Genomic DNA, 22101 nt, shown 5'->3' with positions numbered 1-22101 from the left:
GAATCATACAGTATTTGTCCTTTGGTGACTGGCTTATTTCACTCAGCACAGTGTCTTCAAGGTTCATCCATGTTGTAGCCTGTGTCAGAATTTCCTTCCTTTTAAAGCTACTATTATGCCTTTTTGGAAACATGAGTTTTTATGGAAAGTGACGCACGGCACAGAAAATTCCAATAGCACAAAAAAAGCTCACAGAGAAGAGTAGGTGCCCAAGTCCCTCTCCCCGAAGGCAGCTGCCCCCAGTGTCCCCCAGGAGGTACTCAAGTGGCTTGTCATCCGATCGGAAACAGCGGCCCTGCACCTCCACGGCTGTTTCCATGGCGGCAGGGGTGAGGGGGGGTTGTTTATGGCCCCCCGCCCCGCTGCCGGAAATTTCCCTGTACAGACGCCTTCCTGAGCGTCTCCCTGTACAGACCCGCCATAAATTCCTAGACACGGAATTCCTGAGTGAAACCACCCTCCTCAGGCTCCAGTCTGCCCTATCCCTGGCCGGGAAGAGCTGCCGGGCCCAGCTTCCCCTGAGCAGGTTCCCTGCTCTCCCCTGGAGGGCAGCAGGGGGGCCCCACCCCCGTTTTCCTGTGCGCCGAGGGCGTCATCATCATCACTGGTCACGTGTGCTGTGAGGCGTAGGTGTGGGATGAATTCGTCATCGGTGCTGGTGGAAACCGCTCAGAAATGAGGGAGAGGTTCCTGGCTGAGACCCCCTGCCCTGACTGGAGCTCTCCAGGCCTCGATCCCCGCCGACCAACCCTGGGGCTGGGGGGCAGGGACCTCGGCATCTCGGCCTCTGGCTGCACTGACTCTGTCCAGGACTGCTCGGTCATTTCCTGGCTGGTTCCCATGTCCCCGAGTGTGTGGCTAGATTAGGGTTCGCCGTACCAGGACACGGCTGCATCCGACCCCCTCTCCCACCCCTAGTTCATTTCTTCTTCCCTGACCCCCACTGCCCCCTTGGGGTCCACCTGCTCCCAGACATTGCCCCCACCACTGTGACCCAGCCCTGACCTCACAGAGACCGAGAACCCCCAGTGCAGGGCTCCCCCGGGGTAGGATGGTGTAGCTGCTCTGAGGTCTGGAGAGGGGATCGTATTCAGGAGAGAGGAGTACCCTCCCCTCTGGGTGGGACGTGGAGAGGTCTGAGGGGTGAGGACCCCAAGGGAAGGTGGTTCAGGGGGCTCTCTGGGCTGGCTGGGCCACCTCCCTCTGGCTCACGTATGGCTGTGGCCCCTGGTCACACCTGGGACCCCAGGCTGAGCGTGGGGTCAGGACCAGAGCAGAAGCGGCTTTGAGAACTGGAAATGGGCACCCCCCCCCCAGAGGGGGCTGCAGCCACGCTCCCCTAAGACCCCCAGGACAGCGCATGGTCAGCATCGGGGGTCCTGGCTGAGGACCAAGACCTCCCCAGCAGGCTCACAGGGCCTTCCCCTCTCTGCTCCTTACTCTGCGCCTGCCGGGGGACCTGTGCTGGGGTGTGAGTGAGGCTGCATAAGGCAGGGTGACCTCCACAGAGGGCCAGGGGCATTTGGGGGGGGTCCGCTCACCTGCTCTGGCCTCTGACGTGGGGTCCTGCCTGCCAGAGCCAGAGGTGGGGTTTGGGAGGAGGAGGCTTCAGGAAGGGCCAAGAGTTCCTGATGGAGGGAGGGGAGCGTGGCACAGAGGGCTGGGCTGTCATGAGGAAGGGGCCAAGATGTGATTGGCCAGCAAGAAGTGGCCATTTGGCCTACAGAGGCTTCCTAGGCTCTACGGGGGCTGCAGCCTGGCACCTCCTGTCCCATCATACTGGCCCAGCACCTAGACCCCAAGTAACCCCAGCTGCCAGGCCTCCTCAGGCCAGGCTTTGGGCCTCCCATGGGCTCGTGGGGGGCAGGGGCTGGTTTATCTCACCCGACCCTGTCCCCTCCTCCGCAGGCACTCAGGAAGCTGGGGGCGGCGGGGGCGGGGGGGGGGGGGTTCCAGCCAGGCAGGAAGCCTGAGGTCAGCCGGCCACAGCCCAGAGCAGCCGGCACCCAGCATCGGCAGCATGTGGGCTCTCCTGCTCCTGTGGCCCCTAGCGCTGGGGTTCAGCCTGGATGACCCCCAGACCCCCATCATCTACGATGATGATGGGGGCAGCACAGAGAGAGGTGATGGTGAGTGACCTCGGGCCCTGCCTTGGGACTGGGAGGGTGCCCAGAGCCGGTGAAGGGGAGACAGGGAACGGGGGTGGGGCTTCTCCAGCCCAGCCCTGAGTCCACAGGGCTGGGGGTTTCCATGTCCAGCTCTGTCCCACCAGCCCAGGGGCTCCTGAGAGCTGGGGCTAGGTCTACAGATTCTCAGGGGCAGCGCCATCCAGCCGGGGAACCAGATGAGGGGCTAGGGGTGGGGGGCTGACTCCTGGCCTCTCAGCGCTTCTATCCCCTTTCCCTCTGGGCCTCTCTCCCCCAGATAGCACACCGGGGCCCCACCCGCGCAGCTTCCCTGGCCAGCCCTGTGCCAATGACAGCAACACTCTGGAGGTCCCGGGCAGCTCTCGGGCACTGCTGCTAGGCTGGGTGCCCACGAGACTGGTGCCCGCGCTCTACGGGCTGGCCCTGGCAGTGGGGCTGCCCGCCAATGGCCTGGCGCTGTGGGTGCTGGCCACGCGGGTGCCACGACTGCCCTCCACGGTGCTGCTGATGAACTTGGCGGCGGCTGACCTGCTGCTGGCCCTGGCGCTGCCGCCACGCATCACCTACCACCTGCGGGGCCAGCGCTGGCCCTTCGGCGAGGCCGTCTGCCGCCTGGACACGGCCGCACTCTATGGTCACATGTACGGCTCCGTGCTGCTACTGGCCGCCGTCAGCCTGGACCGCTACCTGGCCGTGGTGCACCCGCTGCGGGCCCGCACCCTGCGAGGCCAGCGCCTGGCCATCGGGCTCTGTGTCACGGCCTGGCTGGTGGCAGCCGCCCTGGCGCTGCCCCTGGCGCTGCAGCAGCAGACCTTCCGGCTGTCGCGTTCGGACCACGTGCTCTGCCACGACGTGCTGCCCGTCGGTGCCCAGGCCTCCTACTGGCGGCCTGCCTTCATCTGCCTGGCGGTGCTCGGCTGCTTCCTGCCGCTGCTGGCCATGCTGCTGAGTTACGGGGCCACCCTGCGCACGCTGGCGGCCGGCGGCCGGCGTTACGGCCACGCGCTGAGGCTGACCGCACTGGTGCTGACCTCGGCCGTGGCCTTCTTTGCGCCCAGCAACGTGCTCCTGCTCCTGCACTACTCAAACCCGGACCCCGATGCCTGGGGGGACCTGTACGCCGCCTACCTGCCCAGCCTGGCGCTCAGCACCCTCAACAGCTGTGTAGACCCCTTCATCTACTACTACGTGTCGGCCGAGTTCAGGAGCAAGGTGCACGAAGCGATGCTTCGCCGGGCGCCTGGAACTGCCACGGCTTCCAGGGAGGGGTGCAGCCCGGCGACCGGCACCCGGTCCTCCTCGTTTGTGTGACAGCCCCTCCACAGGCCGGACAAACAGGAACGAGGTTGCACTGGGTTGAACAGGGTCCCCTCCCAATTCATGTCCACTGAGAACCTCCAAAAGTGAGCTTATTTGGAAATAAGGTGTTTGCAGGTGTAATTAGTTAGGACGAGGTCACACTAGAGTAGGGTGGGCCCTAAAAATCCGATGTGACTGGTGTCCTTATAAGAAGAGGACACAGAGACACACAGGGAAGGCCATGTGACCACAGAGGCAGAGATGGGGTGATATGGCCACAAGCCAAGGGACGCCTCAGACTGCTGGCAGCCACCAGAAGAAGCCAGGAGACCAGCCTGGGACACACTCTCCCTCAGAGCCCCCAGAAGGAGCGAACCCTGCCCACACCCTTATCTCAGACTTCTGGCCTCCAGAACCGTCAGAGAATAAATTTCTGTTGTTTTAAGCCACCTGGTACGTGGTACTTGGTTACGGCAGCCCCAGGAAACTAAGACAAGCATTAAATGCAGGTTCCCGGGCCCAGCCAGCTCGCCTGTGTCCGTGTCCAAGGTGTGGACAAGGCGAAGCCGGTGCTGCCTTGGACCCGCTGCAGGACCCCACCCAGGAGGAGGCTCGGGCCCCCTACCCGCTTGTGGCCAAGGCGGCTGGGAGCCCCGTTGGCAGTCCTTGTCCCGAGGATGGACCTTCGTGTTCTGGGGCATCTCCTGAGCAGTGGAGACCTCTACTCTGCTCCCCAAAGCCTGGTGCAACCCATCACCGGGAGCCACAGGGCTCAGCCTCCTACTGTCACCCTGGCTGCAAGACATCACCTCCTCCTGCTTTCCCATGGTCTGATTCCTCTTCTCAGGTAACTCCCCCACGGACTGGGTGGGTGGAGCGATGCACGGATTTGCGGTGTACACCCAGGGTCACGGGGCTGCAGCTTTGCAGAACCCACCCCCAGCCAGCTGAAGGCTGCTTTGAATCCAGTCGGGGGGCACCACATGGGGAAGGACAGCCATAGCCCCAGACACACATGCACACACACCCTGCCGTTCCCCACCCCAGCAGGCAGCACAGGGCAGTGTCAGGAGCCACCGAGGCGTCACCTGTGGGGGAGTACACAGGCCCTCTCCAGAGGCAGAGGGGAATGGGTTCCATTCCTGGGCGCCCCATCAAGTTCATATGTCTCTGGTCTGGGGAGGAGTGAGCCGGAAGCCCCAGGACAGACAGACACACACACACATGCACATGCGCGCACGCTCGCCCATGTAAAAGTGAACCTGGGGCCGTGTGAATAAAGTCAACAAAGAATATCATGTCAGTAGCCTGGTGTGATGATGTACTAGAGTCTTCCAAGATGTTACCACTGGGGGAGGCTGGGTAAAGGGTAGCCAGGACCTCTCTGCATTGGTCTGATTTCTTACACGTGCATGGGAATCTATGATTACCCTGGGACGCAAGTGTTCCAAAGCCTCCTCCCCACCCTGCTCTGAAAGGCTGGGCTGTAGATGAAGGAATGGAGGTGAGGGGCCGGAAGGGAGCCGGGCCCCAGCCCTTAGAGCTGCCCCTCAGCCTCCCCTGCCCGCAGGAGGCCCAAGTCTGTCAGGGACTCTATGGAAATGAGCTTTTATTACACCGGCAGCCTCTAAGGCAAGTGGCAACAGGGCCTCGGCAAGGGCACTGTAACCTTGCAGGATGGCAGGGGTCAGGGGCGTGGAAAGTGGCCGGTGCTGCACGACGGGGACCCACAGGCTGGGCAGCCCCCTCAGGGTCTCCGTGCTGTCCAGAGATGAGCAGTGTTGGCTGAAATAAATTACCACCGTGGAGGCGGAAGACAGGAGAATGCAGGAGGGGGAACAGAGAGCCGGGAGGCAGGTCTGAGCACACGGCTTCGGTAGGTCCAGAGCTAGGACACCCTCCCAGGCTGCTAGGAGGGGGACAATCTTCCAGGCGGGGCATTGGAAGATCAGGGGTTCAGAGGTCGAGGTCAGGAAGTGGGAAGTTGAAGGTGCATCGGTCTGGAGCCCAGGACTTTCTCTGCAGAGCCTGGTGCTGTCGAGGCCAAACATTCAGGGACCCCTGGGGTGAGGCAGGGGTGCAGAAACTGTGACAGTTCTGGGACAATTTGGGGTTTGGGTCCAGGGGCTCAGCAGCCCAGGCAGTCATTCTGCAGAAAAGCAGCCTGTTTCGTTTCTAAGTTGCTGACGCTACGTCCTTGATTTGGCCAGAGTCATGTCCCCTCAGAAACAGGTGTTTGGCTATGAGTCCTTCCCAGAAATGTCCCTTCTCCGGGGAGCAGAACGTCAGGCTGTGGGAGCTGCTCTGGCCACCCAGCCCAAGGGCTGTAGGGTGAGGCGACTGGTACTCCAGCTGCAGCTGGCGAGGTGGCGGGGAGGGGGGTGCCTCCAGCCACCTCGCTGACCATCCTTCCTGTTCAGGTGGGGGCTGAGCCCCCAGGAGGCCCACCATCGTCTCTGCTGGTCTGTTTATCGGGTTCATTTGGAAGCAGGGGTCACCTGGGCAGGGTCCGGCAGCCCCCAGACAGTCAGGTCTCCTGTCAGTGACCCTCTTCCAGTGGGGTGAAATCACAGCCAGATCACGTCTCCCTGCTCGGAGCTTTAGGAAGAGAAGCCGCTCTGACTGATGGAGAGAGAAGCCGAAAAATGCCTGTGGGCTGCCAGGCCTGGCGGGGGCGGGACTGCGGACCATTCCCTAAACCTGCCTCCAAGTGGCTCCGCCTGGCTGCCTCCGCCCACTGAGACACGAGCGCCCCACCTGGAGCCGGGGTTGGGAGGGACATGGTCCAGCAGGGCCCCTCAGGACCCTGCCCACCCCCACCAGGCCACAGTGATGGGATGGGACCTTCACTTCTGGTAAGAATGAGCGCAGCTTGCAAGGGACCACTGACCAAATAGAAAACTTATCTGTGGAACTCAATCAGCTATGAGAAGGGAGGCACTATTGATACAACACCATGGATGGACAGCAAGGGAAATCTGTTGAGTGAGAAAAAGCCAATCTCAAAAGGTTACGTACCCCACAATTCTGTTTACAAAGCATCCCTGAAATGGCAAAAGTATAGAGCGGGAGAACAGGTGAATGGTTGGGGGGCGGGGAGGAGTGCGGAAATTGAGGTGAGTTTGGCTATAAACCTGCAGCTAAAGGGATACTTGAGGTGATGGGCTGTCCTGTATCTTGACTGTGGTCATGATTACACAGATCTACACGTGGGGGAAAACTGCAGACTCAATTGCAAACGAGTGCATGTAAAAGCGGTGAAATAGGAGTAAGACGGGTAGATTGTATTGATGTCAATTTCCTGGTGTTACACTGTAACTCAAGTTCTGGGAGATGTTACCACTGGGGGGAACTGGATGAAGGGCACCTAAAATCTCTCTGTTATTTCTTCCAACTGCATGTGAACCTATGGTATCTCAAATTTAGAAGTTTAATAAAAATCTTCCCCTCCAAAAGGAAAATAAAAGCAGACCTCTCTCAGAAGACACTGGATAGGGTGGGCAACACTTGGGCGACTTTAAAGTTATACATATGATAATTATAGCGTGAGAGATGGGAGGGGACAACACATGGACAGAAACGGCTTCAAAGTTGCTACATTTTGCTGAAAGTGGTTACAATACTCCCACCAAGTAGACTGTGAAAAATTTAAAGATGAATAGTCTTATCCCCAGAGTTACCACTAAAAAAATCATGCTAAAACAACAATAACTGAATCAAAATGGAATTCGAAAAGATATTCAAAAGAGGGCATGGAAGGAGAAACACAGGGGGGCAAAACAAAATTAGTGCAACAGTAACCCTAAACCCAGCCCTATCAATAATTATATTACATGCATGTGAACTAAACCCAGTGCCTGGTGCAAGAGGACGCACCCCTAAATCTCTGGGACTTTGGTTGGTGCTGGTGGAATAGCTTTCCTACTGGGTTCGCTGAGTGGGGATGTAAACCAGCCTTTGCCACCAGCATGGGGTGGAGAGGCCCTTGCCACCAGGAAGGCAGGGCTCTGAGGTCCGCCAGTGCAGCCAGCCTCCAGGACCTGGCACTTACCTGAGCTGATAGATCAACCTGTTGTTTAAACCTCTTGAGTTGAGTTTGCTCGACCCAAAAGATGTGCCTCGTCCAGGAAGTCTGCCCAGCAGCCCCTTCCCAGCCTCACCCCACAGGGCTCTCTGGTCTCCTGACCATTTCCTCCATCCTTCCTTCAGGGGGGACAAAGATTCTCTACCTAACCAAACTCCACTCGGGCTCCTCTGAGCTCTTTTTCACCTCGGTCTCAAATTCTAGGCTTCCGTGTTCATCTCAGCACTGCCCAACTGTAGCAAGAATCTGCTAATATGTCAGTTTAGCCAGAAACCCCCCTCCTCCGTACTGATTGCCCTTGATATCTGATTGGGTTCCTCTTCCTCCACCATCCACCCCCCGCCCCCTGTAATGTCTCATCACCCTGGCCTGCCTTCAGCAACAATCAGGTGCAGTCGGTTTAGCTAGACTATCCCCCCTTCACCCCTGATGTTTCCTCCTAGTAACTTTCCATCCACTGACTGCCACCCCCAACTCCTTGGCTATAAATTCCCACTTTTTCTTTTTTTATTATTAGGAGTTGGTTACAATCTTTATCCCCACTGCAAGACTCCATAGTGCTCCCCCTTGAAAAATATATTCCTTGCGTCATGAATAATTTCTTCTTTAATAGGGGTCCCAGGCCCAGTGGGTCTCAGGGACAGCTCTGTCCTGGGGTCCAGTCCTTGGGAGGGTTCGCTAAGCTCACCCTACACATACAGGCTGCTCTTCTATGTGTGCTGGGTGGATGGGGGTCAAGGGAGAACGGATCCCCCACCTCATCCCCTGAAACCCTACAGCAGGCTGACCCCCTCCATCAGTCACTCCCACTCCCTGCCAGGTTCCAGGGCCAGTGGAGGGAGGTTGGGGGCGGGCCCAGCTCTCACCTGTCCTCTGTTTCCCCATCCAAGTCCTCATGGCCGGCTGCCACATGCCCAGCGTCCAGGGCACCCAGGTCATAGTCGTAGCTGTACAAAGCAGAGGCTGGTGTCGGCTGCTCTGGAAGGAAGGAGGACTGAGTCGGTAGGGAAGGCACTGGAGGGAGAGGATCTGGATGACCAACAGCCCCGGGGGCCCGAGGGGAGGAGATCTGAGGCCCAGAGCAACAGATAGGAGGTGAGGTCACAAGGTGGGGAAGCGGACACAGAAATCAGAGATGAGGAGATGCAGAAAAGCACAAAGTTGGGGTGGGGCTGGGGAGAGACTGACCAAGACTGAGGAGATGCAAAGGGACCCAGACGCAAAGAGGAGAAGATGGAGCGATACATTCTGGGACAAGGTGGGGTCCCCGAGGCGGGGCGTGGGTGGATCCTCACCAAGGGCACAGCGGCTGGGGGGCGCGGGTTCCAATCTCACGCGTCCGCGGCAGGCAGCCTCCTGGAGGTGGCAGGTGCTGGCGTAGACGACGCCGTCGGAGCCACATACCGGGTCCCCGCTGGTGGCGCAGTCGCGTGCGCAGCCGCAGCGCGTGATCTTCGTCCCCTCCTCCGGGATGGCCGCGGGACCTCCCTCGCCGGGGGACCAGCCTGGCGGGCGAGGTGAAATGGGCAGGGCCCCGGGAACTCCACCCACCAACTTGATCCCCGCCTCCACCTGGGCCTGGGGTGGGGGAGAAGTCCCTGGGGTTCCGGACCACACTCCACAGCGTGGAGACAGTTTCTAGGAAGCCCTGAGCCCTGACCTGGTAGAATTTCACACAAGTATTTGCCTAGTGTTTACCAAAATAAAATTTAAAAAGAAAACTTTTATGTTCATTGCAGCTCTACTTACAATAGCCAGGACATGGAAGCAACCTAAGTGTCCATCAACAGATGAATGGATAAAGAAAATGTGGCACATATATACAATGGAATATTACTCAGCCATAAAAAGAAACAAAATTGAGTTATCTGTAGTGAGGTGGATGGACCTAGAGTCTGTCATACAGAGTGAAGTAAGTCAGAAAGAGAAAAACAAATACCGTATGCTAACACATATATATGGAATCTAAAAAAAAAAAAAAATTGATTCTGAAGAACCTAGGAGCAGGACAGGAATAAAGTCACAGACGTAGAAAATGGACTTGAGGATATGGGGAGGCGGAAGGGTAAGCTGGGACGAAGTGAGAGAGTAGCACTGACACATATACACTACCAAATGTAAAATGGATTACTAGTGGGAAGCAGCCGCATAGCACAGGGAGATCAGCTCGGTGCTTTGTGACCACCTAGAGGGGTGGGATAGGGAGGGTGGGAGGGAGATGCAAGAGGGAAGAGATATGGGGATATACGTATGTGTACAGCTGATTCACTTTATTATATAGCAGAAACTAACACACCATTGTAAAGCAATTATATTCCAATAAAGATGTTAATAAATAAATAAATGAAAAAGAAAAAGAAAACTTTTAAATTAAAAGCAATCTAAACTCATTTCAAGAAGTTTGGAAAATACAGAAAAGGGTCCCGAGGGACCCCTAGCCCGTCCTGTCCTTCGCTGTGGCCGATTGGGGCTCCCGGCCTGGGTCCCGACACCCTCTGGCTTGTGGGGAAGGGGAGGCAAGGGCTCTCCTTTGGGCCTCCCACTTCTACACCCGCCCCACACACCCCGCTAGGCCCCGCCCCTCCTCACTGCCCACCCCCCGCCCCGCTAAGCCCCGCCTCCTTCTCACTGCCTGCCCACTCTGCTCAACCCCAAGCCCCTCCGCTCAGGCAGTGCGCCTTTGACCGTGCCGGGTCCTCCTGCCTTTACCATGCTGTACCCTCCTCTGCCGCGGGTGGGGTCGGGGTGGCGGGTGGTCGGACGGGGCAATGGCCCCACGCACTTACCAGGGCCCTGGGCCAAGGCACGCTCCACCTCGTTGCACGCAGGCCCCGCGCACAGCTCCCGGGCGAGGGGACTGCGCGAGCTGACGTTGTAGAAGCGCGTGGCCTCGAAGGCTGCGGGACGAGGGGAGAAGGGTGACCAAGTGATGGATGACAGGGTGAGGGACTGAGCTAGAGTTGGGGGTGTTGGGCGCGGACCTACCAGGCTCGTAGTAGTCGTACACGGAGATGGGCAGCGCCGACGTCCTGCCCACGACGTGCTGGCGGAGCGCCCGGAACCTCACGCACGTCAAACACCCGCTGGGGATCTGCGGGGGCAGCGAGCGGGCTCAGGCTCGGCCGGGGCCACTAGGGCCAGAGACTGAGCTCCGGCCTCTGTGCTCTGTGACGCCGCAAAATGTGGGCCCAGAACTGGCTGATTTCGGGATGCCCAGGCGGCGTGAAACAGAAACGTGATCCCATTTTAATTTTGTGGGTCCTTCCATCCCACTTGGGAAAAACATCTCAGCTGGTCTTTCATCCCCCACTTCCCCCATGGCAGGTGCCCTCCCTCCCTGTGTGTGTGTGTGTGTGTGTGTGTGTGTGGACATTCACAAACTTGTGCAACCACTATCCATCTGCAGAATATTTCTGTCACCTCAAAAGGAAACCCTATCCCCATTTGCACTCCCCATCCCCCCAACTCCTGGCAACCAACTATCTGCTTTCTGTCTCTTCACTCCGCATGTTTTTGGGGTTCAAACCATCACTGCTTCATTCCTTTTGATGCCCGAATACTATTCCACACCCCTCCCAACTTTCTGCACCAAAGCAAGCTGGCTAGGGCACAGGGCAGGCAGCCGTGCCAACTCCGCCTGAGTTGACTCTCCCAGTTTCTTTTTCTTGGTATGAGATCATTGCAGGAACCACACCGGGCCATGGCAGCCGTGCCCTCGCCAACGTGGCTGCCGTGGAGGCCTCCACCCACCACCCCCGGCCAGCAGTACCTCATCAAAGTAGAAGAGCACTCTGCGACCAGCCACCTCGTACCTCTTCAGTGCCACGTGCTTGTCGAGGAGCAGCTGGCAGGGAAGCCAGAGGTCAGCGTCTGCCCGGCCCTTCAGACCCCAATGCTCTCTTCCTCCCCGATCTCCAAGGGCCCAAGGTGGGCTGGACCCGTGAGGAGCCAAGGCCCTGGAGGCTGAGGAGTTTGCCCACGGTCGTCCAGCAAGTCCCCACGGGCCAGGCCAGGGGGTGGAGGTCAGCACCCAGGAGAGGGCACTCAAGGCTGGTTACCACTGTCCCGAGTGCCTGCTTCCCCTTCCCTGCCTGCAGTCTCCCCTGATCGAGCCTCAGTCCCAGGCCGGGCCTCCCTGTGGCCCCCTAGGCGCCCACAGAGCCCTGCCACCTGCTCCTGCCTCACCTGCACCATTCAAACCCCCTCCCCCAGGACGGGCCCTACTTTCCTGTCCCTCCCCACACTGCAGACATCCTCAGGTAAGGCTGCTCCGCCCACTTTGTGACCCTCTTCCCCTCCCTCCCCCAAAAGGGGGCCGGGTCTCCCTTTAAGTTGAGGATGGTGGCAAATCTCTCCCTGGTATCCCAGATCATCCCCAAAGCGCAGGCAGGTTCGTTGAAGCCTTCCTCTGCCACATGGATAACAGCACAGGTGGCCCACTGAATGACACCTACTGGGAAAGCCCCCACCCCTCCCCACCTGCCCCTCAGCAGATGGCCAGCCCCCAAACACCAACTTTGCCCAGAAAGACAAAAGCAAAAACCAAAACCCATTTTATGAAGGGCTGGGAATTTGCAACCTGGGCAGGGCCACCAGCCAGAGACCCGACCCGAGCCCCGCCCAGCAGGGCCACCTCACCTGCTCCAGGCTCTCCACGTCCGCCCGGAACCCCGACAGCAGGGGCACCTCCAGGACCGCCATGTTGGAGGAGCCTGTGTGCATCCACCTTCCGACGAGGGGAGACAGGGAGGCCCTTGAACGCAAGCCCCGCCGTGGAATTCACGGACCCCTCTGTCCCCGCAACCCCCGAGCCTGCCTGGCTGGCAGCCCATCTGCACAGACACCCTTGGCTGGGTCATCGGTCAGCCCATTTCACAGCTAAGGCACTGAGACCGTAAAGAAAAGGCCTTGCCGAGGGTTCTGGGCCTGACCCAGGTCCAGCGACTCTGGGCTGTGTTCTGACCCGAACTCCATGCTGTGCCCCCAGTGTGGGAAGCTGCTCCGTGGGGCCGAGGGAGTCCAGGCCACGGGGGGAGACCCGGTCACTCTCCAGTGCCAGCCCTCAGTTTCCCCTTCTGTGACATGGGGGTGGGGGTAAATATGGCCTCTGGGGCCTGCTATCTGCCAGGCCCTCCCTGTGCTGGGTGCTGGTGACAGGGAGGCTGACATTGAGGGAGGAACCTGCAGACTGTGGCCCCAGGGGACGGGGTGGCCACAGCTCCTGGGGCAGGCGGGGGAGGCTTCCTGCAGGGGTGAGGCCTGAGAGATGCTACATCCGGGTGGCACACAGTGGGGGTTTTTTCTTAACACATCTGAGGGAGGAACAGAGATGCCCCAGCAGGCCTGCCGGGGCCAGACAGCTGGGCCAGTCCAGCTGCTTCTCGCTCCCCCGCCTGATTAGACGGTGATCACAGCCCTGCTTAGTGGAACCATCCTGAGTCTCACTGTGGAGCAGGAAACACAGCTGGAGGTTTGGGAAGCCACTCAGCCAGGGTTCCCAGGCTTGGACCAAGTTGGGCTTCTTCTTCAGAACTTCCTAAGATGGGAGCCTTGGACATGTGAGGGCTGAGGGTCAAGGTTAAAGAAGGTGTCTGGGCAGCTCTGATGGGCTTCAGGTGCCATAGCTTCCAACCACCTTTGGGGTCCGCCATCGTTGCCATGGTAATGAGCATCCTTTGTGGGCAGCCGCATGCACCCACCACCGAGGACCCTCTGTGGCCTGGTCCTAGGGTCACACCTGGGGCTGGTGGGTCGCACAGGGGCCACAAACAGCCATCCCACCCAGCCCCACCTGTCACTGGGGTTTGCTGCACCCATTCAGAAGCACTTCCATTTCTTTCATGTCAAAAATCATTTGGAGTGTAAGCTTCTGATTGCAAAGGCATCCATTTCGAAGACATCCATCTTGAATAAAGATACTGGCAGCTGTATGACACAACTACTAGCAAAACAACCAGAAGAGGAATCAGGCTGCCCCCACCCACGAAGGTCCCTCTTTCAGGAAGCCCTGGGTAACCTAGATGACGGACCACTTGGGTCACCCTGCCTTCCCCTTCCAGCACCCTAATTCCTGCTCTTATATTTTAAATTCGCCAATAAAGAGTGAATCCACAAAAATGTAGGCAACCCCCCTCGGACCCCAATATAGGCAGAACCTCAGGTCCGTGCCTTCTTTCTGTCTCTCTACCTGTGACCTCGCTGTGTGACCCTCGGGAGGGTCATGTACCCTCCAGGACCTGTGAGTAAGAAATCTTGTTCTTCAAAGTTCCCTGATGGGTGTTGCTGAGGTGTGTCTTGTGATCAGACCAAGGACCACAAGGGCTGGTCCAGCCACAACTTTGGCTCGAGTCGGTGAAATGTCTGTGGGGCTCCCACAGGTAGTAGAGGCCCAGATGGATGCCCGAGGCGTTCCTAGCCGAGAGCGTCACTATATAATACGCCGTCCACTGGTGGACGCCGGTGGCGGTGCCAGCCAGCGGGGCAGGAGGCCTTACCTGGTGCACACCTCCAGGGTCACCGGGTACTCCTGCTGATGCTGGTCGGCTGCTGGGTCGTCATCGTCAGCCGAGGAGGCAGGCGCAGGGGGCCGCTGCTCGGCCTCGGGCTCCTGGAGGTTCACAAGCAGCTGGAAGGACGGCTTGGCCACCGGGTCGGGCACATTGTAGGTAACGTCGATCTGGGGGGGTGGGAGGACAGAGGCTGAGGGGACAGGGGAGTGGGGAGGGGAGAGGCAAGGGCAGGGCAAGGTGGGGGACAGCCAGAACGACGACAGTGATGACATCAACAACAGTTCTGGGCACTACGGTCATTCCATTTCGCCCTGATGGTGTAGGTACGACCATCATCCCATTTTTCCACATCTCAAGCCCAGGTCTGTTTGCCTCTCAGGCTTCCTTTCCTATCCACTGTGTCATCTGGGCTCCCACTTTCCAGACGGAGAAGCTGAGAACGCGAGGGTCTCCTGGCAGACTCGCCCTCTGACCGCTGGCCAGAGCCTAGGAGGCCAGCCTGTCTCCGCCCAGAGTGTGACTAAAGCCTGAGCCTGGTGACTGAGGGGTCATGGGGAGCGCCAGGCTGGGCATCTCCATTCAGGCCCTGGCAGGGAGAATAACAAGTCCCACCATGGGGGGTGAAGGGAGGGGTCTCCTTAAGATCAGAGACCAGCGGAACGAGGATCAGATGGAGTTTCTGGGGGGACTCCATCCTCAAGGGGACACATTGCCATCTGCCTTGGGTCCTGCCTTGGGCAGCGTGGATGGCATTTCAGGGGGCTGACAGGCTGCCCTGGGGTGGCTCTCACACACACATCCACCCCACTCAACCTGGCCCAACACGGAGCTCCCTCCCGCCCGCCCCTCCAGGGGTGCCCTGGAAGCGGCCCCTCTCCCCGCAGCCTCACCTGCATCAGGCAGCAGCCTTCGCCCTTGGCGCTCACAAACAGCCCTGTGGGGAGGCTGGGGATCTGGGGAGAGAAGATGCCGTGGTTTGCCCCGCAGACGCACATGGACAGACAGGCAGCAGGGAGGGGCCGCCGTCGCTGCCCACCCCCCAACCCTGGTCCTGGGAACACGCACCGCCGCCATCTGTAGAAGCTTCTGGTTGGCCCTGTGCAGCTCGAAGGTCTCCTGGTAGTCCAAGTTGGTGGAGGCCAGGGAGACAGTGAGGTTGATGCCGCCCGCGTAAGACAAGATGGCATACTCTGCCAAGGCCTGCAGAGCCACGCAGGTGTCCTAGGGACAGAGCGGGAGGCTGAGGTCGGCCCCAGGAGCGGGAGGTCTGGCCCACACTGCGGGCGCCACGGACCCTCTCTGGATACCAGCGAACCGTGAGGCTGGCACAGAGAGCACTGGGTGTCCGGTGTAGATACCCACAGGGCTGGGGGTCCCAGCCAGCTGGGGAGCATCTCCACGGAGGCAGGGGCTGGGTCCCTGTCCCAGAGCCAGGCACAGCTGTCCCTCGGCCCCATCCTCCTGCCCTCTCTTGGACATCAGGCCCCCAGGGGCTGTGGGCAAGGAGCCATCCTGAGACTTGAAGCAGCCACTGGCTTCCTACCTGGCTCTTGAGTCCCAAGCCTGGGCTGCAGTAACCCCGCTCAGACCCGAGCCCCTCTTTTGGCCCTTCCTGGCTCACCTGAGTGGAGGAGAAGCCCCCAAGGGCGTTCCGCTGCTGGGACAGCCACTTCACCACAGGCAGGGCAGTGGCCACGTCTCCCAGGAGCGTGTAGGTCAGCAGGGCATAGGCTGTCATTTCCACCTCGGCCGAGACCACTGCAACGCAAGAGGCCAGCTGGGGCCCTTTTGACACTGGGACCCAGGACCCGGTGCCCGCAGCAGGCACCGCAGGTGGGGTGGCCAGTACCTGTCTGATAGACCCCGTCACTGAAGCTCAGGAACGCATCCTTGTCCACATCCCGGGAACCCGTCAGGCTCCAGTGGGTCACCCCATCTGTAAGGCCAGAACAGGTCAGGGGCCACAACCCCTCTTGGCACTCAGCCTGGCAACCCATGCTGAGTGCCAGCGCATGTGGTCTCAAGAAGAGACATCAGGCGGCTGGGCCCCAGGGGGAGAGGGTACCAGGGGAAGATGGCTGGGACAGGAAGGGTCTTGGGGCTACATCTCAGATCTGCAACTACAGCGACAAACCCAGCCCCTCCCGCACCGTTGGCAGACATCACCAATCCCTGGCTGCTTTTCTGTACCCCAGCAGACATCACTAATCAATGGCCTCCCTCCTGGCTGGGGCCCTGAGGCTGGCCCCAGGTTTCCCCACTTGGGGACCAGGAAGCCACTCCGTACTTGCAAAGGCTCCACAGATTCTGAGCTCATGTGTGGTATTAAAAGCCCTCAAACCATTGAGAAATCAGCCCTCCCTGCCTCAGATCTTGAGCAGTTAGTCCTAAATTGACACCGTCATCCAACTGGATGGTTTTAGAATTTTGCTTTTTAAGTTTTTTTTTTTTCTTCTTCTTCTTCTTAAGCAGTGAAAGCAATTCTTCAGGTGACATCTTAAGCAGAGAAGCTGGATGGAATCCCAGCGCAGCTCCTGGGAAAGCCCAGGGGTTGGGGGGAAGGAGACTGAGTTTGGGGACCTTCCGAGAAGTCACAGCTCCGTTACTGGGGCTCCCCAAACACAATGGGGAGTCATTTTGTAGATGGGGACACTGACACTCCAAGATGGAAGAGGCTTTCCGAGGCTCACCCAGTGGTGGGGGGCAGGGTGGGAGCCGGCTGCAGCCCTCCCCTGCCTCCCAGCACCCTGCCCAGGGATGGTTTCCAGGAAGCCTGGGGGATCCTCTACCGGGGATATCTGAGCACTGTTTTCCCTGGTGGGGGCGGGGTGGCATCCCCCACTTCATAGGGGAAGAAAATGATGCTCAAGCTCAAGCCACTTCATCAAATGAAGCCACTAGTAGATGCAATAATGAATGAGTAATAAATGAGTAAAAAAAACAGAGTAAGGGACTTCCCTGGTGGCCCAGTGGTTAAGAATCCGCCTGCCAATGAAGGGGACACGGGTTCGATCCCTGGTCCAGGAGGATCCCACATGCCGCGGAGCAACTAAGCCCGTGTGCCACAACTACTGAGCCTGCACTCTAGAGCCCGCGAGCCACAACTACTGAGGCCCGTGCGCCTAGAGCCCGTGCTCCACAACAAGGGAAGCCACCGCAATGAGAAGCCGGCACCCCGCAATGAAAAGTAGCCCCTGCTCGCCGCAACTAGAGAAAGCCCGTGTGCAGCAACGAAGACCCAACACAGCCAAAAATAAAATAAAATAATTTAAGAAATAAATTTATAAAAAAAAAACCAAAACAACAGAGTGAGCAAAGGATGCCTCCTTAGTTCCATGCACGTGTTCATGAGCTGTTTACTGGGGCCCGCAGTGGGCTGGTCCCACACTGTGTCCGCTGGGGTGGCAGGCAGGGGCACCTACCCTGGGTGATGGCCAGGCTGCGGAGCTTTCGCAGAGCGGCGGGGGCTGCAGGGCTGCGGAGCAGGGTCAGCGCGTAGGCGGTCAGGGCACTGCTGTAGGGGTCCACAGCCAGGGGCGCGCCGGACTCCAGGAAGTGCCTGGCTTTGGCAATGGTACCCCTCTCCTCCTGCGGGGTGCAGCGGGGGGTGGGAATTGGAGCCCTGGGAGGCTGCTCTGCCTTCACCCCCCCCCCCCACCACGCTCCCGAAGGTTCTCAGGACATGCCTGGGGAAAGCACTGGATGGCTTGCAGCCCCTCACTTCGTATCCTTCTGGTGTCCCACTGCCTGCAGCCTCAGCCTTCAAAGCCCCATTCCCTTCCTTTTATGTTGGTGCCATGTTTTCCAAATGAAGTCTGAGCACGACAAAGCAATTCAGAGACACTCTGGGGGAAGCAGGCAGACCCCTGGCCGCCCGACCCCTCCCACTCTATCACTAGGCTGGCTTCTAAGACCCCCAGCTCAGGCCCACCTCATCCTCCAGGCCTTGCTTCAATTGTCACCTCCTCCAGGAAGCCCACCAACCCTCATCATGCTCCTGACCCACAGTGCGAGCGGCTGGAGGACAGAAACCAAGTCCATTGTCCAGTGATGGGGCTTAGTTCAGAGAAGCTGCCCAATAATATAGGTTAAATGGAAAAAGGAGTGATTCAAAGCATTCGGGAATTTAGCAAATGAGCAATGGTGCTCCTGTGGGCACCCGTGGAGCCATGGAGTTAAGATAACTCTGCTTTGGTGATTGTTAAGATTGCAGAAAGAACGCTCTCCCAAAGCTTGCCATCTTTAGATCAGGATAAAGCATGGGAACCTCCCTTACGGCACGTTGTTAAGACGTACCATCTCCCTCCCGGGGCATGCATCAGGGATGACAGAGCAAATTAACTGGACCCCAAGCCTGAGCCACAGAAGCCCAGAGCCTGGGGTGGGGGTGGCTGGACGCTTTTGCAGAGGTAGCACTGATATGCTTATAAGAAGAGAGGACGAAGACACACAGAAAATAGGCCGTGGAGAGACAGGCAGAGATTGGAGTGATGCTGTCACAAGCCAAGGAATGCTGGGAGTTCCCAGAAGCTGAAAGAGGCTAGGAAGCATCCTCCCCTAGACCTCCAGGGGAGCCATGGCCCTGCCCACACACTGACTTCAGACCTCCAGAACTGCGAGAGAATAAACTCCCGTTGTTTAAAGCCACTGTTTGTGGTACGTTGTTACAAATGCCACAGGACAGGAGTCCAGGGGCCTTTATTCAGCCTAAGGCACAGGGGCCTTCACATTCTTAAGTTCAGGAAGAAACACTTGGTTCAGCTCTAGAAAAGTCTGATAAGGTCAGAATGACCTAAATGTCGATTTTACCTAAACAAAAAGCAGAACCAGAGGATGGAGGAGAGGCCCACCTTGGGAACGCCAAGGAGCCTGGGTTCCTCAGTCTCAGGTGCAGGCAGGGAGGAGGCACCCACGAGGCCTGCATCCACGGAATCCCTTGGTCCCGGGCCAACCAAGTTGGTTGGTCTTCCTAGAGGCAGGGTGTATGAGTCTGCTGGGGCTGCGTAACAAAGTACCACAAATTGGGTGGCTTAAAAAAGTAGAAATTTCTTGTCTCGTGGATCTGGAGGCCAGAAGTCCAATATCAAGGTGTTAGCAGGGCTGGTTCCTTCTGAGGGCCATGAGGAAAGGATCTGTTCCAGGCCTCTCTCTTGGCTTGTAGCTAGCCATCTTCTCCCTTTATCTTCACATCATCTTCCCTCTGTGCTGGTCTCTGTGTCCTCATGTCCCCCTTTGCCAAGGATGCCAGTCATAGTGGATTAGTACCCACCCTAAAGGCTACATTTTAACGTGACTACCTCTTTAAAGGCCCTGTCTCTAAATACAATCACATTCTGAAGTCTTGGGGCTGTTATGTACCGAATGTCTGTGTCTCCCCGCACCCCCCACAAATTTATATGTTAAAGCCCTAACCTCCAATATGATGGTGTTAGGAAGGGGTGCCTTTGGGAGGTGATTAGGTTTAGATGAGGCCAAGAGGGTGGAACCTCTATAATCAATGAGGCTGCTTATAAGAAGACAAAGAGACACCAGAGTGATCTCTCTCTCAATCTGTCCCCCAACCCCATCCCACCTCTCTCCACGGTCACGCGCCAAGAAAAGGCCACGTGAGGACACGGAAAGAAGATGGCTGTCTACAAGCCAGGAAGAGATCCCTCATTAAGAACTGAATCAGAAAAAAAAAAAAAGAACTAAATCGACCAGAACCTTGACCTTGGACTTTCCAGTCTCTAGAACCATAAGAAATAAATGTCTGTTGTTGAAGTCCCCCAGTCTGTGGTATTTTGTGATGGCAGCCTGAGCTGACTAAGATGGGGGTTGGGATTTCAGGATATGAATTTTGGGGGCGACACAATTCAGCCCCTTAACACAGGGCAAGCAAGGGGCTCTCTGGGCAAAGCGTGTGGGATGTGGAGGGTCTTAGGTCACACCAAAGCCTAGACACAGTCAAATTGGTATTGTGAGGCTGAAAATTCTGAGAAGTACCACAATTCACAATTCATCACCAGAGGATTTAGAATTGACACAGGTATTAGGAATGGTGGAATCCCTACCCCAGCGGCTGAGATCCATCTAAGCTCTCACTGCAGGGGACATGCCACACCCATCTGGGACAGCCTCACAGAAGTGACGATGGCCCTTGAGTTCCTTGGGACATCTAAGCCCTGCTGGGTCTAGTACCGTCCCTGAAGGTTCTAGACTCTTCCCCGCAAAAGCATTCATGAGTCCAACATTTTGTATAGGGCTCCATGAAGCCAGCCCGTGGGTCCCTGGCCAGGAACCTGATTGGGCCCAAAATGATTCTCCGAATGGGCCTGGGGGCTGTGGACAGTCCTGCGAGGGCTCATACTCAGGATACAACCACCCCTACCCCACTCTCCCACACGCGTGTTCCCCGTGATTACTGCTGGAATCTCTCACACCTCTGCTCAGGCCACAAGAAGTTGGATGTTCTGTGACCATTGAAAAGCATCAAAAAGTCTCATTAATGAGCAGAAGCGGGGCAGCAAGGAATAAACAGAAGCTGAAGATGGCCAGAAGATGGCCAACCTGGCCTACAGGGGGAAACTGTCCGCTCGCTCCTCCAGCCCGGCATCTCCCGGGCCCCCTGCGCTTACCTCCGAGGCCAGGCCCATCTCCAGGAGCGCGGCCACCACGTAGGCTGTCAGCGGGACTGTGCCGTGGATCCCACCCTGTAAGAGGATTTGTAGGTTTCATCCCAAGCCTGAGGGGACAGCCCCCTGCCCCCACTGGGCCCAGACAACACCGGGGAGCAGCCAGGGCAAGGCCAAGACCCCAGGAGGAGGCTGGGAGGCTGCCAACCTGGATGTCCTTGTTCAGAATCCTGCCCACCGCCGGGAAGGAGCCGTCTGCCCGCTGCTGCTGGACAATCCAGCCCTTGGCGGCTGCCAGCTCCTGAGGGTCAATGAAGATAAAGCTGCGCGCCTGGGCGAAGGACTTCAGGACAAAGGCTGTGAGCCTGAAACAGGATGAAGTGGGGGCTGGGAGAGCCATGGGCTGGGGAGTTGCAAAACAGAGTCACCTCCCATGTGCCCCACCAGGGACCGTGGCACGCTCCCCACATCACCCAAGACTCTGCAAGACAGGAGGGTCCTGCCTGCCCTCGCAGGGCTGCTGTGAGCACTTGATGGAAGTATGTGGGCACCCAGCAGGACCTGATGATGGAGCCCAGCCTCCCCGTTTGCTCCCTCCCCCCCACAGAAGCACCCGGGTCTGCTCCTTGCCTGGCACTCAAGGCCTTTTTGTGAGCTGGTCCAGTCCCCCCCACACCCATACCCCTGCCATGTGCAGAAGGCCTTCCTTGTTGCTCCTCCATAACCACTCCCCAAGAGATCCCAGGTCTTGCTGAGAGATCCCAGGAAAAACTGGCAACCAGGTACACTGGACACTTGGGCTCCTCTATAGCCCTAGCCAGCCACAGCCATGGGCTTTCCAGTCCCCAGACCTGCAAATGGCTTTGGAATGGGCACATGAGGTGATGCTGGGAGCAGCTGCAGCCATTTTGCCACCACGAGGAGAGCAGCCGCTGTGCCAAGAATGGCCACAGGGACCAAGGGAAAGAACCAGGAACCCCAATGGATTGTGGGGCTGCCAGACTGGCCAATCCTGGAGGCTCCCCAGCTCTATGGTGTGAGCAGATGTTCAGAATTGCTTTTTCAGCCAGTTTTCTTTTGTTTGCAGCTGAAAACATCCCACCAACCCACTAGCTTCAGTTACTCAGTTACCCAGGCCCTGGATGCACCATGCTCCTACCTCCCTTCTTTACAGGATGAAGTCTTACTTGTCTCTCAGTGTTCAACCCAGGGGTCTCTCCCCAGAGAAAGCCTCCCAGACACCTCCACTCTGTGATGGGCATGCTGCCTCTGGACCCCCAGGCCCTCCCTCTGTGTCATTGTTTTCTATCTGTATCTCTGCAGCCTGCCCCTTGTCCACCCCATCCCCCCAGCCCAACTGTTGCTAGTGCACCCTGAATGGGAGACGATGAAGCTGGAGAATGAATGAATGAAAAAATGAGTTCAGGAGAACCACCAGATGGAAACCA

At 58.1% G+C, this 22101-nt stretch overlaps 2 protein-coding genes across 2 annotated transcripts in view; one reads left to right on the top strand and one right to left on the bottom strand.

Annotated features, from left to right (window-relative positions):
• The first annotated feature begins 2013 nt into the window (after nucleotides 1-2013).
• Nucleotides 2014-4744, top strand: F2RL3 (F2R like thrombin or trypsin receptor 3). Its single transcript, XM_007195520.2, has 2 exons — nucleotides 2014-2129; nucleotides 2425-4744. Exons 1-2 carry the CDS (start codon nucleotides 2021-2023, stop codon nucleotides 3456-3458), a joined length of 1143 nt encoding a protein of 380 aa, XP_007195582.2. The 5' UTR covers nucleotides 2014-2020; the 3' UTR covers nucleotides 3459-4744.
• Nucleotides 4745-4817: 73 nt separating this feature from the next.
• The window catches only part of CPAMD8 (C3 and PZP like alpha-2-macroglobulin domain containing 8), a 97779-nt gene continuing 80495 nt past the window's right edge, over nucleotides 4818-22101 (bottom strand). The window contains exons 28-42 of the mRNA XM_007195519.3: nucleotides 20862-21018; nucleotides 20657-20731; nucleotides 17462-17627; nucleotides 15889-15975; nucleotides 15661-15797; nucleotides 15105-15260; nucleotides 14930-14992; nucleotides 14025-14206; nucleotides 12169-12256; nucleotides 11300-11374; nucleotides 10516-10621; nucleotides 10317-10427; nucleotides 8826-9035; nucleotides 8397-8508; nucleotides 4818-6068 (exon numbers count right to left, since the gene is read on the bottom strand). Coding sequence (XP_007195581.2) covers nucleotides 6047-6068; nucleotides 8397-8508; nucleotides 8826-9035; nucleotides 10317-10427; nucleotides 10516-10621; nucleotides 11300-11374; nucleotides 12169-12256; nucleotides 14025-14206; nucleotides 14930-14992; nucleotides 15105-15260; nucleotides 15661-15797; nucleotides 15889-15975; nucleotides 17462-17627; nucleotides 20657-20731; nucleotides 20862-21018 — 1747 coding nt within the window. The 3' untranslated portion in view covers nucleotides 4818-6046. The remainder of the gene's footprint in view (nucleotides 6069-8396; nucleotides 8509-8825; nucleotides 9036-10316; nucleotides 10428-10515; nucleotides 10622-11299; nucleotides 11375-12168; nucleotides 12257-14024; nucleotides 14207-14929; nucleotides 14993-15104; nucleotides 15261-15660; nucleotides 15798-15888; nucleotides 15976-17461; nucleotides 17628-20656; nucleotides 20732-20861; nucleotides 21019-22101) is intronic.

The sequence above is a fragment of the Balaenoptera acutorostrata genome, chromosome 2 (assembly GCF_949987535.1).
Source record: "Balaenoptera acutorostrata chromosome 2, mBalAcu1.1, whole genome shotgun sequence".
Classification (NCBI taxonomy): domain Eukaryota; kingdom Metazoa; phylum Chordata; class Mammalia; order Artiodactyla; family Balaenopteridae; genus Balaenoptera; species Balaenoptera acutorostrata.
The sequence above is the reverse complement of the archived record's forward strand: the minus strand, read 5'-3'. Positions and strand labels throughout refer to the sequence as shown.